The sequence below is a fragment of the Diabrotica virgifera genome, chromosome 4 (genome assembly GCF_917563875.1).
Source record: "Diabrotica virgifera virgifera chromosome 4, PGI_DIABVI_V3a".
Classification (NCBI taxonomy): domain Eukaryota; kingdom Metazoa; phylum Arthropoda; class Insecta; order Coleoptera; family Chrysomelidae; genus Diabrotica; species Diabrotica virgifera.
This window is the reverse complement of record NC_065446.1, coordinates 182667976-182686443: the sequence shown is the minus strand read 5'-3', so window position 1 is coordinate 182686443 and position 18468 is coordinate 182667976. Positions and strand designations below refer to the sequence as shown.

General features: G+C 31.8%; 1 protein-coding gene across 2 annotated transcripts in view; it reads right to left on the bottom strand.

The window, feature by feature from the left end:
• Positions 1-18242, bottom strand: part of LOC114339774 (O-acyltransferase like protein-like) — a 191377-nt gene extending 173135 nt beyond the window's left edge. For both annotated transcript variants that reach the window (XM_050649812.1, XM_050649811.1), the window contains exons 1-2: positions 18141-18242; positions 6652-6788 (exon numbers count right to left, since the gene is read on the bottom strand). In XM_050649812.1, the coding sequence (XP_050505769.1) occupies positions 6652-6780 (129 nt within the window). In that variant the 5' untranslated portion in view covers positions 6781-6788; positions 18141-18242. The remainder of the gene's footprint in view (positions 1-6651; positions 6789-18140) is intronic.
• Between the last annotated feature and the right edge of the window lie 226 nt (positions 18243-18468).

Sequence of the window (18468 nt, the reverse complement as noted above, 5' to 3'; positions counted from 1 at the left end):
AGGTAAGCATTTATTTTTATTATAATTTTGGTCAGTATGATGATTACAAATAATATCATACTCTTGAATAAAATAAGTACACCTGTGGGCATTTTATCTTTATTTCATTTTGAGTTAACATAGTTTTGAATATAATTTTGCACTAAATATAACGTGATATTTTTAGTTAACATTGTCTGCAACATAATTTAACTCAAATCCAAGAAATGATTTCGTTTTATCATTCTATTCCTTAAAATATTTTTTTCTTACTAGATACTTATTAACGCATTTTTTTTTCATACGCAGGAGAAAAAATTCGTGTTTGCAAATCCTTCTTTATGGCAACTCTTTGCATTAACTCTCAAGTAATTGAGACCATTTTTCGCAAACAAAATAATGAAGTAAATGGAATAATACAGGCAGATAATCGAGGTACACATGAAAAACATAGCAGTGTTCCTGAGGAGTTGAAAGAAGAAGTGCGTAGTCATATTCGATACATTCCTCGAATGGAGAGCCACTACTGCCGATCTCAATCAAAGAAAGAATACATTGAAGAAGGAAAAACTATTGCCGACCTGCACAGAGATTATGAGCAGCGTTGTAAAAAACTCGGGAAACCTAACGTAAACTACTTGATGTACTTCAATATATTCAAAGGAGAGTTTAATTTATCTTGTTTTATTCCAAAGGAAGATAAGTGTGATTTTTGCCAGGGTTTTACTAATGCCTCCGAGGTAGAAAAACAAGCACTTCAGGAATAGTTCAATAACCATATTGAAGACAAAGAACTGGCAAGAAAAGAGAAGGACATGGATAAAAATTCTCTGGGTAAAATTGACGTTGTTTATGATATGCAGGCAGCATTGCCATGTCCACAAGGGGACTCGTCTTCTTTTTATTATGTATCAAAACTAAGTGTGTACAATTTAACATTGTACGAGCTTAAAAGTACGGAAGCAATGTGCTTTATATGGCACGAAGGTCTTGCTCACAGAGGTGCAAATGAAGTGGGTTCGTGCGTTTGGAATTATTTGTAGTCTGTGAACGCCAGAAATACTGAAATGGTAGATGTTGTATTTTATACTGACAACTATTTCGGACAAAATAAGAACCGCTCCGTATTTGCTTTATACATCTATGCAGTTTCTATTCTGGAAAATATTAGGTCCATCACCCATAAATTTTTAATTAGTGGTCATACTCAGAACGAGGGAGACCACGTTCATTCTGTAATTAGAACATTCAATTTATAGACCATATAGGGCCGGTTGTTCGAACCCTAATCAACAATGATCACTATCAAATATTTAATTACTGTCACAACTGTCAATGTCAACTTTGGTTGGGTGGCTGAAAACATAATTGATTATAATTATGAGATTAGTTAATCAATTAACATAACAATTATTTATTAACATAATTGATTAACTAATTTCATAATTGTAATCAATAATTATGTTTTCAGCAACCCAATCAAAGTTGACATTGACAGTTGTGACAGTAATTAAATATTTGATAATGATTATTTTTGATTAGCGTTCGAACAACCGGCCCTGAGTGTTATAGAACGTTTACGTACCAGATAAATATGTAACATTGGTTAGACAAGCAAAGAAGCATGGAAATCCATTCAACGTACATGAAATGGGTCATGAGAATTTTTTTGATCTAAAACAACTATCAAGTGATATGGGCATGAAGGATTCTTTTAAGACGGAAGAAGGTGGATCAGTCCCTCTCTCAGGAATATGCATTTTAAAAGCTACCAAATAAAATCCTAGTCACCTGCTATATAAAATGTCGTACAAAGAAAAGGAATTTAAAACCATAAACGTTCTTCAAAGCAAACGACGACTTCCATCAGCACGTGACGTTACTCTAAAACAAACTTACAAGAAGAAAGTGGGAATAAGTGAAAAAAAGAAAGCTGGCCTGCTCTCTCTTTTTGAAAAGAAAAAAAATGTAGCGGTTATTTATAGCAAATTTTTTGTTTTTTTATATTGGTATTGTACTATAACTGCGATTTTTTTCATTCATTGTTGTTTACACTCTAATAAAACATTTAAACTCTTCCGTTCTATTGTCCCTAATAAGTTATTAGTAATAACCTTATAATTGTGAAATAGTACAAAATTTTTATGAAGAAAAGTATTATAACTGAAAATGGGGATGAAAAATATGAGTTGGGGGTGGTATATGGATTGGATGTAAAACCCATATTGTCAGTTAATACTGTAAGTTTTAATTATTCTGATGAAAAGGATATTTAACATTGTATTGCTTAAGTAATCCGATCTCGTAACCCATCTCAATCTTTAATTGTCTTTTCTGTAAACTTAATGTTTTTGAAATATCATACTATTCTTCCCAATCAACGATATATATATATATATATATATATATATATATATATATATATATATATATATATATATATATATATATATATATATATATATATATATATATATATATATTAAAAAACCATATTTTCAATGCACTAACTAGACAAGAACTTTTTAACAAGAAGAAAATCGAAATTACCAGAATATGTACTGCAATATCCAAACTATAGTTTTTTCCTCTTCTGTTAAAATCTTTGTCAAATATTCGTTTTGCCGTTTTTTGTATATCACTTTTGTCGTTTTGTCTTACTCATAAAAATGTACAGGATGACCAACTGTACAAATTCAATTGAAACATTGACCATATTTAATAATTATTACTTTGCAATCTTTAAATTTGATTATCTAACAGAAATATACCTAAATAATGTTTATCTTTAAATGAATAATCCTCACGGTCGTGACTTATTTACACTTGTTTGCTTACACTTCTTCTTCTTCTTGATGTGCCTATGCGTGACGAATGTTGGCGATTATCATGGCAATCTTCACTTTATCTGCAGAAACGCCTAAAAGCTGCACATATGTTGTGGTGAAACAGGTTATGAGGTTCTTTAACCAGGATGTTCTTCTCCCTGGACCTCGCTTTCCCAATATTTTTATTTGCAAGATGGCTTATAGGAGGGCATATCTGGATTCATTTCGCATAATGTATCCAAAGTATTCCAACCTTCGAGATTTGATGGTGGTTAGTACCTCTCGGGTCTTCCCCATTATTCTAAGGACCTCCTTCATTTGTGACCCGATGTGCTTACACTTATTGTAAAAATATTGTAGGTGTAAGCCTCCTATATACAAACTATTTATGAGAATTATTAACAACCGGTTGACCTACAAAATGGACAATTACCAACCGGTGGAACAGGCTGGCTTCCGCAAAGGAAACATTACATCCGACCATCTGCTGACAATGAGAACATTGATAGAGAAGACAAATGAATACCAACTACCTGTTATTCTTGCCTTCGTAGACTATGAAAAGGTGTTTGATAGTATCGAGATGTGGCCCATAGAACAAGCTATTAACTGTGTGGCACTAAGTATGCCCCAAACACGATTGGCGACATTTTAATGTAGCACGCCTATGGATAACACAGGAAAAAAATATGTAACATGACAAATTTAACAAAATATAAAAATATACTTGGTGCTACTTAACTTTTTGATATACCTCGGTAGCTCTAAGTCTTCAGAGACCTAGGGGTGTGGATTCTTAATAGATGTTAAATAAAATTGAAACTCAATTGCTCGGGGGGCGCCAAAATTAAAAAAGGAAATATCATATTATATGTTTACTTAAAAAAAATATTAAACTAAGAATGCCGTTTATTTTATTCTAGCCCTATAGAACTGATCGCTCTTCTCGATTACTTAGAACCGATCTCGAATCTACTTTTAACTCCTCTAACACCCAAAACTCACTCCATCTCCCCATTTTTCTATCCTACTACCGGTTTTACCAATCAAAAAAATTCGCCAATTTCCACTCTTATATCAAAACGAATAGAAAAGGTTTAAGCAAACTTCAACCACGCCTTCAAAGGTAATAACTTATTCTCCCGCAAATAGGATTCAATCAACGAAATTCGCAATATTACACGTGTAAACTTGTTGGATTATATAAACACACTCAGAGTGATTTAATCTTTATAAAATAAGCATAACAGCGACATCCTGGCATATTTCAGTCTCCAAAAGCAATTAGCTCTTTGTCGGCGAGCTCCCATAAAGCATCACTGAGACACTCAAAGACAATCACGTCATATTCTGCATAAAGACAGAACTGTTTTTCTCAGTATAGTAAACAACTCGAGGCACTTATCTACGCCGAATTCCTGATAACATAAAATCAATCCAATATTGTGAGAAAACGAACTACGTAATACTCTAAAACACAACACATGATTAACGGACTGAGTATACAGGATGGAGCAAAAATATAATGACTTTCGGACCGTTATAACTGTAGAATAGATTCGAGATATAGGCAACTAATACATAACATATATGGCTATAAGAGTAAACAGTAGCACTTCATCAATATTTTTGTTTTTCGAAAGTTCTGCGAACTTTCAACAGTGAGGCATCAAAAACAATAATTTTGCTCTTAGTGGCACTGAATGTTGCCGAGTCAGTCACGTTCGATTTCTTGTTATAGAAAATCGATTTTTAGTAGATCCAATGTGACACAAAATCTAGGCATGTGATAAAAAAGTTTATTTGAAGAAAGTGTATTTTTTTGTTCTTGTTAATGGCGGTACAGGCTCCTTTTTGCAATATTTTATTTAGTTATAGAGTAATTTACACATACTAACATACTTCTCAAATTGGGCTCTGTACCGACATTCTGTATTATATTACGAATGTGTGTGCCAAATATCTCGACAAAATATTGAAAATTACAGTCGCAATCTTGGACCGCGTTTGTTGCTACCTGTTGATCGCTACTGTTGCCTCTTAACGTTAATAGCAACAAGCACCTTAAATTCGCCAACGACATTGTGCTTATAACGAGCTCATTCCAGGAACTGCAAATTATGATGGAGGAACTCGCAGGCAGATCCCAATACGTCGGCCTAAAAATGAATATGAGAAAAACAAAAATAATGACAAACACAGATGACCCCATACCTATAACTATAAATGGCAGTGAGATAGAAAAAGTCCAGGAATATATCTACCTCGGCCAAATCCTGAAACTTGGCAAAGAGAACCAAAGTGCGGAAATTACTAGGAGAGCAAGACTATCATGGGCAGGATTTGGAAAACTTGAATACTTGAAAACTTGAAAAGTTGAATACTTAAGAACCGCAAAATACCCCAATATTTGAGGAGCAAAGTGTTCAACCAATGCATCCTTCCTATCATGACATATGGATGTCAAACCAAGGCAAAGAGGAAAAAACTAGCCACAACAGAAAGAGCAATGGAAAGAGCAATGTTAGGTACAATATACGACTGTCAGATAAAAAGAGGAACGGTTGGGTAAGATCAAAAACAAAAGTCGAGGTCGTAACAACAAAAAATGTCAAACTTAAATGGAGCTTCGCAGGCCACACTGCTAGACAAAAAGACTAACGTTGGAATGCAAAAATACAACACTGGAGACCTTACCAAAGTAAACGACCGAGAGGAAGACCACAGATGAGATGGGTTGATGATATTAAAAAAGTAGTCGGAACAAATTGGAAATATGTTGCTCAGGATAGAGACCGATGGAAGGAGTTGGGAGAGGCCTATGCCCAAACGTGGACGATATAAGGCTACGAAGAAGAAGAATATTTTAAGCCTCCTCCTAGCAGGCAACCAATTATTCAGCCACGTACTATAGGCTATAATATATCGTTTCTTATTTATTTCAGGTGTTTGTCATATGTCGTATAATATTAATATATCTACGTCATAGGTTATTGGTATATACCAATTATTATAAATAACAAAGACGTATGATGTAGATATTTTAATAGTATACCACATATGAGAAGTTCCCGAAACAAGTGAGAAGCGATAGATTAATAACCCTATTGGTGAACTACATTTGTTTTGTACATTAATTAATTTTAATCGAGAGTGGTTGATAATGATATATTTCTAATAATAAAAATAGAATGTCGTAGAAAAAGTATAGTATTCTACTGACATGTAATGGTTATTACGCACTATGATGAATTACGGCACTCGCCTTTTACTCGTGGCGCAAACTTCATCATCGTGAGTAATAGTCATTACTACATTCTCGTTGAATAATATAGTAGATTGTAATTTATCTGATTATTTCATTCATAGGAGATTCTGACCAGTAGAAAGCTACATAAATCTAAATTAAATTGATAATTTTTGATAATTTCCCGTCGGCAAGTATATTACGTCCGATGCCCTTCGTTGCTACGAAAAAATAGATTCAGTGACATTAATGACGATTAATGTTTTAAAAATTATAAAAGTGTTGACTTTCAACCGTGAAATATTTATAACAACTGTGTGTTTAATTGTACTAACTTGTACTTACATAAATAAATTACAATAAAATTTTGGTTTTGAACAGTTTTATTCATGAAATAATCACAATAAATTGCACTCGATCTCTAAAATTAATATAGAATTTTTGCCCTCGTGACACTTTGAAATAATTTTACTCGCCTTCGGCTCGTGAAATTAAAACTGTCAAAGTGACACTCGGGAAAAATTCAATAATTTTAGAGCTCTTGTGCAATTACTACCGATAATAAATTATATCTATAGAAAATAAAATATTGCTTACCTTTATAAGTTTGATGATATTCAGATTTGTAGATGGTACAGTCAGTCTGGCTTGTACGAAACAGTAATAATTGTCAGAATCTACAGCACAATGTGTATAATTTTCCATTTTATATAAAGGTGGTAACATTTTTCAATCTAAAATATAAGTCCAAAATTAGATACTAATTGGAATCTTAGCTTAATTGTGAAAATATATGAACCGAACCTAATACTTATAGAACTAGTATACAGTCGGAAAAATGAAAGAATACTCTTGAACGAACATATAAAACACGCTGTATTTTCCTGTCACAGTGCACAAAGAAAATTGCCCAGCGCAAATACATGTAATAATAATTATTACATGTACTTGCGCTGGCCAATTTTTTGTATTCCCCAGTAAATGAACGGGAAATACGGCGATACCGTGTAATTTTCAGGGGCAACTCTGAATGGCATGAAAATTTGGATTTAGGTTCTACTTTCCCTCCACTTCAAAGTTAAAAATGTGCCGTTGGTTGCTTTTACTTGGGGGGTGACAGTTACCCCTTCTCGGGGGTGAAAAAACATACGTTCAAGATAAGACTGGAAATGGATAAATTGACTAATTTTAAGCAACTTTTGTTCTATAGAGTTTTTCATGTAAGTCAATATTTTTCGAGTTATTTGCGATTGGAAATGTTTATTTTTCGACAAAAAAAAACTACGTTTTCAGACGGTTTTTCGCAAATAACTCGAAAAGTAAATATATGATCGAAAAAAATATTCTTAACAGAAGTGTAACTTATAAAAAACCGAAAAAAATCGTGTATCAGTATAGTCTATTAATCGAGTGAAAACAAAGTTGTAGCTCATGAAAATTACGTTCTTATTCGTCCAATTCCAAATCGAATAGTTCAAGGTAAAATCACCGAAAAATTAAACACTTTTCGGGAAAAACCCATTCAAACTTTTTTAAAATATTTATAAAAAGCTTTATTTTAATTGTTTATAAAAGTTTCTAGCATTAAAAATAAGCGAGTTACGCTCAAAATAAAGTTGGCCCTCTTTTTTTGGTAAAAAATCATGAAAGTCTCCCCGTGTTTAGCTCCCCAAATTAAATTAATCGCTACCGCTTTACAAACAATTTACTTACTTACCTATTTTTTATATGATCTTTCAGCCTCACCGGTTTAAAGTGCTTATTTTTGAAAGGGTTATAGTTGAAAAAGCTTGAACGGGTCACTTATCACTAGTACATGCAAAATTTGAGGAGCCATATCTTAACCAATTTTTGTCTTACGGAAAAGCAAAATGAAACTAGCATATTTATAATAGCAAAACCTACATTTTTTAACTCTTTAAGATTTTTCTTATCACTAACACTTTTGAAATTATTTTGAAAAAAGGAAATTTTTCAAAAATTTTTACAAAATTTCTTTTTACTATAAATCAATTTTTTTTCAAAAATCAACACTTCAAACCAATCAAACTTACAGATCGTATAAACAATACACATACAGTTTAAATAAATGGTAAACCGGTAACAATTAATTTTATTTAGGGTGCTAAATAGAGGGAGGTTTTCACGATTTTCTTTTTTTTCAGTGTAACTCGTTTATTTTTGGTTCTAGAAACTTTTGTAAAATACAAATATAAAGGTTTTCTTAGATACTTTAAACATGTTAATAATCTTTTCCCGAAAAGTGCTTAATTTTTTGGTGAATCGCGTTGAATTATTCGATTTGGAATTAGACGAATAACAACGTATTTCTCATGAGCTGCAAATTTGCTTTTACTCAATTTATAGACTTTACTGATACACCACTTTTTTCGTTTTTTTTATAAGCTACAGTTTTGCTAAAATATTATTTTCGATAAAATATTTACTTTTTGAGTTATTTGTGAAAAACCGTCTGAAAAGGTAGTTTTTTGTCGAAAAGTATTGACTCGCGAAAAGTATTAAATCGCAAATAACTCGAAAAGTATCGACTTAAGTAAAAAAACTTTATAGAACGAAAGTTGCTTATAACCTATCAATTTATCCATTTCCGGGCTTATTTTAAAAACGCGTTTTTCACCCCCCGAGAAGGGGTGACTGTCACCCCCCAAGTAAAAGCAACCAACGGCACAAATTCAACTTTGAAGTGGAACCTAAATCCAAATTTTCATGCAATTCGAAGCTGCCCCTGAAAATTACACTCCAAAACGGTAATTTATTGGGCTATTTGAATTTTGATTGAAATTGAACGTTTATGATTGAATTATTTTAGTTCGAGAAGTAGGTAGAGTCCTTTTCATGATAATTTTTCAATGCGTCACAAATGACAGAAAAAAAGGAAAGTCCGTGATAAATACAATTCTACCATGACATTTTAGTTAAATCTGACAATTGTCACATTTTATTTGCAATTTGGCATAAAGACAAATCAAATTGTGTTTTATTATTGAATTTATAAAATGGTATTTTCTTTTATTTGTATAGTCTTATAAATTGTACAGATTATATTCGCAGATATATTATATAAGTCGTACATTTTTTTTCGATTATAGCGTCATCTATCGACAACTAGAACAAAAATTTTATATATAAAATATATGTCTGTAATAGGGATGGGAAAACCTACCGGTTTTAACCTAAAACCGGTTTTTTTACTTCGCAATAACCGGTTTTACCGGTTGCTCTTTGTCCCGGTTATAACCGGTTTTTTATTTTTAAAGTAAAAACCGGTTATTAGGTTTTTACGGTGATTAGGATTAGGTTAGGTATTATTTTGGATCCCAATCATAATTATTATTCTCAAGTAATTATTCCAAACAAAACCATAATTCAAATTTTATTTTATAAATACAGAAGCAAACTGAAAGTGCAAACTAACATCAGCCAGAAACAATTAAGTTTTATTATAATATTTCCTTGAAAAGATATTTGTAATCATAATATTTACATAAAAAGTGATCTGGTTGAAGTAGACGCAAACATAATCTATTTTTCACACTTGACTCTTGACATTGAAAGTGGGTGAATGACTTTTTCTGATTACCAAAAATAATGTTCTGACTATGAATATCGAATTACCGGTTACGAATACGAATCTCCAAGTATTTCCCTAGGTTTTCAAAACGATACACCCATACAGGAAGTATTAAATGAGTTAAAATATACCTATTTTTTTTGATAAATTTTTTTTGATGGTAGTAAAAATAAAAGATAAATTGCATTATCCAATTTATTTTTAAGTAAAATATTTATGTTGATATTATTTTTTTTTAAAATCCATTTGAAAGAGTCTGGGAAAATTTTTATATAAGTTGAAATGGTTGGGTTAAATTGTATATTATGTATTACATATTTATTTATATTATTATATTATGTATTTATTTAATAATAATTAATAAATATATAACAATAATAAAACAATAAATAAATATAATAATTCCTCTTCTTCTTCTTCTTTTATATAGGCAGTACTGCCTGTTTTTCTTCAACGGTGCCTTTCATTCTGCCCCTAAGTTGTCATTCCATCTGTTCCTTGGGCGTCCTATACTTCTCCTGCCTAACGGTGACTTGTCCCTGGCTATTCTTACTATCCTTGATTCAGACATCCTGCTTATGTGCTCATTCCACTCTTCTTTTCTGTTCTTTACCCAGGTATTTATATTGGCTACTCCACATATGCGTCTGATTTCCTCACTTCTTACCCTATCCTGTAGTCCTTTTCCAGCAATCCTTCTTAAGATCTTCATTTCGTTGGTTTCCAGATGTCTTCGTGTTTTGCTTGTATCTGGTCTTGTTTCGGCCGTGTAAGTCATAACTGGCCTAATAACTGACTTATATATTCGGCCCTTTGTTTCCAATCTTAGGTGTTTGTTTTTCCAAATTGTGTCGTTTAGGCATCCGGCCGTTCTACTGGCTTTAATTATTTGGTCTTTTACCTCTTCTTCGATATTGTTGTCGGCTGATAGATTAATTCCCAGATATTTGAAAGTCATTATTTGTTGTATAATTTGATTGTCTAACTCCAATTTGCATCTTATTGGTTCTTTGGCAATTACTAAGCTTTTTGTTTTTTGGACTGCTATTTTCATATTCATTTCTTTTGCGTTAATGTTGAACTCGTGCAATAATCTTTGTAGGTCGTCTTCGCACTCTGCTACTAGCACGGTGTCATCAGCGTAACATAATAATATTAACGTAATATAATAGCGTAATATAATAATTAATAGGATAAAATGGTTTTATTAAAAATTATGTTTTATTATTTATATTGATATTGATGTTCTTTCGATAGTACTATTTTTGATCATATTGATATCGAGTATCGAGTCGAGTGGAGTATCGCAAACTAAAGTGCATTGTAAATGTAACATTGTAACCTATTGGATTAAAAAAGCCAAAAACCGGTTTTTGGAAAAACCGTTTTTTTTTGCCGGTTATAACCGCCAGGTTAAACCGTAAGCACAAAAAAAACGGTATAACCGAAAACCGGTGTTTTGTCAAAAACCGCCATCCCTAGTCTGTAATCACAGACGTGCCTTTTTTATGTCACATACAATTTAATGCGTTAGAAAGAAATCGAAAAACTGTGACGTACTGAAAAATGCTCATGAAAAGGACTCTATTCTCCAAATTCCTTCTGGACCAAAGATTCCATTTTGAAATCCATAATAATTGTTAACGAATAATGCAGATATAGTGGATCCCAAACCCTTTTTTCAGTGCGTCATTAATTTTGACGTCATATAAGATTTTAAGATTGTCGCCAATCATTACATGACATTTTAGTTAAATCTGCCAGTTTTCAGAATATTTATATTTATTTTTATATAAACATCAATATTTATATAAACATTTGTCTGAATATTAATATTTAAAATATTTTAATTTAAAAATTAATAAACATAAAATCCAATTTCACTTTAAAATGTCCGAATATACCAATGACATAAACTATTTATATTTAAGTCGCTGAAAAATACTAACCTAGAAATTATAATTATTGTCATTTTACCATATGCTCGATTATTTTTGTGTCAAGTTATCTTTACTAGCTTCATTGATTGGTTATCTATTTAGACCAGTGGTTCCCAACCTTTTATGTCTAGCGACCCAACTTCTGATGTTTTTTCATATTCGCTACCCATCCCTCACCCATGATGATACGCTATTCTGTACTCTGTACGTCACGGTACACGACAATTAGACCGAAATCATTAGACCGAAAGCAGTAGACCAAACTCATTGGACCGAAAACCACTTTACCGAAACCTCACTAGACCGAACAGCATTAGGCCGAAATGGTACACAAATTAAAAAAGATTGCAGTAAGTTACGCTAAGATTTTGTATATCTGTCTTTTTCTTTATTGTGTTTTTTTTATCATTTATACAGGGTGTTTCATTCATCATCATCGGTGACCGCTGACAGCCCATGGAGGGCCATGGTCGCCCGTTGGGGTTTCTAGGCTCTAAAGTTTTACATGGTGTGGAGGCCAGCCACACGCACAACTCCTCAAAAGTTCTAAACGATATTTATCTAAAATATTACTTTCTTTTTTTTTTTTTTTTTTTTTGAGGAGGTCTTTTCGGCGTTATGTGTGTTTTGCTTGTTTGACTATAGCTGCCCATGCTTTTCTTTCCTTTGCTTGTTTTTCCCATTCTCGTATTCCTAGGTCTTTCAAATCCTGGTTAATACCATCAATCCATCTCTTTCTAGGCCTACCTCTCGGTCTCTTCCCATTTAATTCTTTTCTAAGTACTTTTTTTGTATTTCTCTTATCATCCATCCTTTCTACGTGTCCTAACCAACTTAGTCGTTTACTTCGTATTTCTTTTGTGATAGTCGGTCTGTTAAACACTCTATTTATTTCGTGGTTCATTCTTATACGCCATTCTCCATTCTCCTGTATAGGTCCATATATTTTCCTTAAGATTTTTCTTTCCCATCTAAGAAGTTGTTCCTCTTGTTCACTAGTCAAGGTCCATGTTTCTGATGCATACATTACTACAGGTCTCATTATTGTTGTGTATATTTTTACTTTTGAATTACGGGTGTTTCATTGGGAAACGGAAATACTTTAACGGTGAATAGAGGTCACCGAGCTGGTTATAGATATACTACATGTTTTGCCCTACCGACTTTTATAACCGAGTTACAGGGTGTTTTGTCGATTTTGCTTATTTCTTTCCTAAGCCATAACTTGTATAACCACCCTGTATATTTTTTTGATACTTGGTACACATATGTCTCATTCAAAACCCAAACGACCGACATACTAACTATAAGAAAAATCGAGGTCTGGATTAACAAAAAATTATAAAGTAATTGTGACCTTAAAAAACACCCTGCATATTCAAATTTTGAAAATCTGTTTGCATATTTGAAAAGAGCACAAAAAATAAGTTGAATGGTTCGCTTCAATTTTTCGGCCAGACAATTTTATGACTTTAATTTTAAAATTATATTGAATTTTTTAAGAACTCTGACATTAAAAAACAGGTATTATTAACTTTTAGTTGTAAATTATTAAAGTTAATGAAAAAATACTCATTTCAAAAATAATCAATACTTATTTACCAAATTGGAAAGACCCAATTACTAATAACAAAAAAATCCAGGTCCGGATTAACAAAAAATTACAAAGTAAATGTGACCTTGAACCAACACCCTGTATATTGAAATTTTGAAAAATTAGCTGTGCATTTTAAAAGAGCATAAAAACTGTAATTAAAAGTTCATTTTAATTGTTTGCGCCGTTGATTTAATTACATCAATTTTGAAATTATATTGAAATTTTTATGACGTCTGAGATTAAAAACCGGTTATTTAACTTTTAATAATTTAATGTTAATGAATCACTACTTATTTTAAAAATACTTAATACTTATTTATTACGCTGGCTTCATGGATGCTCTGGATTTGAAGCTGTATGCACACCATTAAAAATTATAATTGCGAGAATTGGAATATTTTAATGATTTGGTAAATAATTTAAAAACAGCTATATCTAATAAAAAAAATCGTTTAAATAATACAACAATTTAACATAAATTAAAAATATTTGAACTAAAACAGTTGCTCAAAATGTCCGCCATATTGTTCGATCCATTTCCTTGCTCGTTTTAATAGATTTCGAATCTATTTTCTAATTACATTGGAATTGTTCTTAATTTTTCTGGCAGCTTGTTGTCACCTTGACAGAATTAATCAATATGATTTCAAAATTGCCGTGATTAAATTATCTGCGCAAAAATTTGACATGCACATTTTAACGCAGATTCTATGCTGTTTTAAAATACGCAAACAAATTTTAAAAATTTCAATATACAGGGTGTTGTTTCAAGGTCAAAATTACTTTATAATTTTTTGTTAATCCGGACCTGGGTTTTTCTTGTGATTAGTGATTAGGTCGTCCCAATGTGGTAAATAAGTATTGCTTATTTCTAAAATGAGTATTTATTCATTAACTTTAATAATTTATAACTAAAGTTTAATAATATCTGCTTTTTAATGTCAGAGTTCTTAAAAAATCAATATAATTTCAAAATTAAAGTCATAAAATTGTCTGGCCGAAAAATTGAAGCGAACCATTAAACTTACTTTTTTGTGCTCTTTTCAAATTTACAAACAGATTTTCAAAATTTGAATATACATGGTGTTGTTTTAAGGTCACAATTACTTTATAATTTTTTGTTAATCGGAACCTGGATTTTTTTTATGGTTAGTATGCCGGACGGTTGGGGTTTGAATGAGACGTATGTGTACCAAATATCAAAAAAATATACAGGGTGGTTCTAAAGTTATGGCTTAGGAAAGAATTGGGCAAAATCAAAATCGATAAAACTCCCTGTAACTCGGTTATAAAAGTAGGTAGAGCAAAAAATGCAGTATATCTAGAACCGGCTCGGTGACCTCTATTCACAATTAAAGTATTTCCGTTTCCCAATGAAACACCCTGTATATAGACTGTGTACAGTACAGTATTGTACTGTACAGTCTGATATGTAATAATTTTCATCCGTTAAACAAATTAGTGAAGGTAAAAATAAATTAAGGGTAGAGTGACGTTAACACCATTTTAACTATGTACCTATAATAACCCTCCAAATAACATTTAGTTGTAATTACATTTGTCTTATCTCTTTTACTGCGACAAGTAAAAAGAAATTAAGGGTAAATTTTATTTGCTTCTAATTTGAATTTAATGGTTATGACAACCATTATGGATAAAGGGTGAAGAGACGTTTGTGTTACCCTTGCTCAGATTACAATCCTGTTTAACACCCTGTATTATATACCTAATGTTTTTGATCTCCTGCTTTTCGGTCTCCTATTTAAACCGGGAGATATTAACAGAAGTTCAACCACGATTTTCTAAGTCCTGCCCTTTGCAATACTGGAAGGTTAGAAAAGGTACTTACAATTTGTGGAAAAATCCACGGGTTTTCTGTGACATTTTCCTGTGAAAATTAGATTTTCCATGAAAAAAAATTGTGAGTTGCGATGAATTTCTAAGTCCTGCCATATCCATAGAATGACAGGATACTATCTATTTTATGCAGAAAATTTTTTGGGCAGGACGGTTGCAAAAGGACTAAGGGAGTATACAGATATACAAATATGTAATGAAAATAATGAAATTTTCATAATTTTCTAAGTCCTGCCAACTTAATAAATTAATCATATTTATTTCAAAATGACCCAAAAATATGTTGGCATTACGTCACCTAATGTTTAACTGCACTTGTTTCTTGGAAAATTCTGTATAAAATTTTCACTCTGGTTCCGTGATTTTCTAAGTCATAAAATAAATTTTGTTATAAAATAAATAATTTCAGTAGACATTATTCAAAATGGCAGGATGTTTAGTTACACCTTTTTTACTATATATAGTTAAAAAATTTTTAAGAAAATTCGTGGAAAATTACACGATTTTCTAAGTCATGCCATTTCGCACATATCTCAAGAAGGTTAATGTAAATCTATTTTTAAAGAGGCAGGATGGTTGTATAGTTATTTCGTATAAAAAATTAAATTGTGTTTCTGTAAAATTATTTCAGGGTGTTATACAAACATATTCATATCACCACAATTTTCTGAGTCATACCATGTCGAGTATGCTTAAAAAACACTAATCTAAAACCGTTTACAACTTGGCAGGATAACCGCAAAGATGAATAATACAAAAAATTAATTTGTATATCATTAAAACAATCGTATCCTATTAAATATTATTTTCCTGAATAATGTCTCGGAATTTTTACACACTCTTCAAATCTAATAGCAAACTGTAACATCTTTATTTTAAGTGATTAGATCATATTTTCATCTAAGTAAACGCAATAAAAGTAAATAAACAATTTTTACAATTTATTGGTTATAGTAGGGAATTTACCTACCCATTATATTATACAGGGTGTCCAGAAGCTCTCATAACAAACGAAAATCGGAGATTCCTCAGATAATTTTAAGAAAATTTAACTCAATTCATCTAGTTCAAAAATGCTTCCAAGGAAAGCTAAAGCTCTTTAAAGATGGGGTCTTGTAATTCATCATCGTCATAATTCAACCCGGATCTACCCAATGCTGGATATAGGTCTCCCTCAGTCTTCTCCATGCATTTCTCTCCTGTGCTGTCTGCATCAAGGTTCTGTCGATCTGTTTGACGACATCAGACCATCTCGTTGGCGGACGACCTCTACTTCGATATGCTTCGTCTAGAAGAAGCATGTCGAAGTCTTGTAATTAGTTTCTTTAAAATAGCTGCAGAACGCTTTTATTTGGAAAATCAAAAACTGGTACACTTATTTATCTTCCAGAGGTCAATTGTCAAATGTCAAATGTCAATTATCAATTGTCAATTTTTAGTACCGGTCATAGGGGTCCGTTTTGGGTACGGAAACGGATATTTTATCGAATAACTTTTCTGTCTAACTCTTAAGCATTTCTGACACTGGAATATTAAATTCTGGGATAGTTTTGTACTAAAAGGTACTTTTACTTTAACTCAGAAGAATACGCAGTGTTCTAGAAAAATGGATTTGAAAAATTTTTCGTTTTTTGGTTTTTTGAGTTTAAAAGAATTTAGAAAAATTCTATTTGGGAAAACGAAAACTGCTACGTCTATTTCTCTTCCAGAGATGAATCGATTTTATCAATTGTGAATTTCTAGTACTGGTCATAGGCATCCGTCTTGGGTAGATCAACGGATATTTTATCTCATAACTTATAGGTCTTTAAATTTTTAGACATTTTTGAGAGTAGAGTATTAAATTATGAGGTATTCTAGTACTAAAAGTTACTCTTGGTTTAAGTCGGCAAATACACCGTTTTTTTTTATTTTTTTTTAAATTTTTTTCAAATTCAAATAAAAGGTGTACAATATAAAAATGGGTGGAAGTTGCATTCATAACATGCATCCAAAAGTGCATAAGCCTGTCAAAATGAGTGTATTAAGGTCAAAATTTTGTTATTTGGGAGGTTTATGGAGTTACGAATACGCAAGCAGAACCGACCTCCGAATCACCTAGTGCCCAGAGTTGCTGCTTAGGCACGTCATCTGGAAGTTTCGTGGGATATCGGCAATGAATTAACGAAAACAGATTATTCGAGGGTTTTTGGGATGGCCGAACACGAATATGACATTACAATCGACCCTCGGAGCACCTGGTGCCCAGGGTGACTGATCTCGGATTTAGAGAGTTTTTGGAGGTCGATTCTGATGGCGTATTCATGTTCAGCAACAACAAAACTCCTCGAGTAATATATTTGCATCACTTTAGTGTCTGAAAGCCTCGAAATTTAAGAATATGGCGTGTATATTAGTCACCCCGAGCACTAGGTAAAGATCTGTTCTAATGTGACATTCTTGTTCAGAAACCCCAAAAACCACCTGGTACATAATATGGTACAGAAAATGCTTAACAAATAAAAAGGTCCCATAAAATACCATTTTATTAAAATACTAAAATACAGGGTGTCCCATTTAAGAAACTCAGAAGATACTCATTCCGTGTTTAAACCAACCCCGTATACTAAAATTAAACATTGTGGTATTCTATTAATAACTGACAATAGTAGACAATATTAAAAATGGTTTAAACATAAATTAATAGAAAATCATGAAAATTTCATTTAATTTCCTTACATGTTTGTATACATATATACTCCGTTACCCCGTTTGCAACCCTCCTGCTCAAAAAATTTTCTTCATAAAATCGATAGTATCCTGTTATTCCATGGATATGGCAGGACTTAGAAATTCATCGCAAAACCCTATTTTTATTTTTTGGGAAAATCTAATTTTTACAGGAAATTGTCACAGGAAATTGTGGATGTTTACACAGATTGTAAGTACATCGTCTACACTTTCAGTATTGCAAAAGGGAGGACTTAGAAAATCGTGGCTGAACTTCTGTATAATATCTCCCAGTCTATAAGAACAAGTGTGTTTATGCTAACCGTATCCAAGGTAAAATAAACAAATATATTATGCAAGTGAAAAATAAATATATATGTGTATTACTTACCTGTATCCTTCAATTTTTCTAAAGTATGGTTTGGTGATTTCAAGTAGATACTTAACTCTCGAATGCACTGACCCGTTCTATAACTTTTAAGTGCACTATTTCTACCGTTCTGTAAAATAACCACAAATATCTAATAATTACCAATTAGTTTATCGACATAATATAATCTCATTAGTTACAAGGTTAGATAGATATTAGTAGGCATTTTATCATTTAACAAATTTTGATGTATACCTACAGAAACATTAACTATTTATTATCTGTTTATTAACTAACTGCAATACAAATTTTAATTTTTTTTGCGTAAATTTTTTTACTGCTTCCCCTT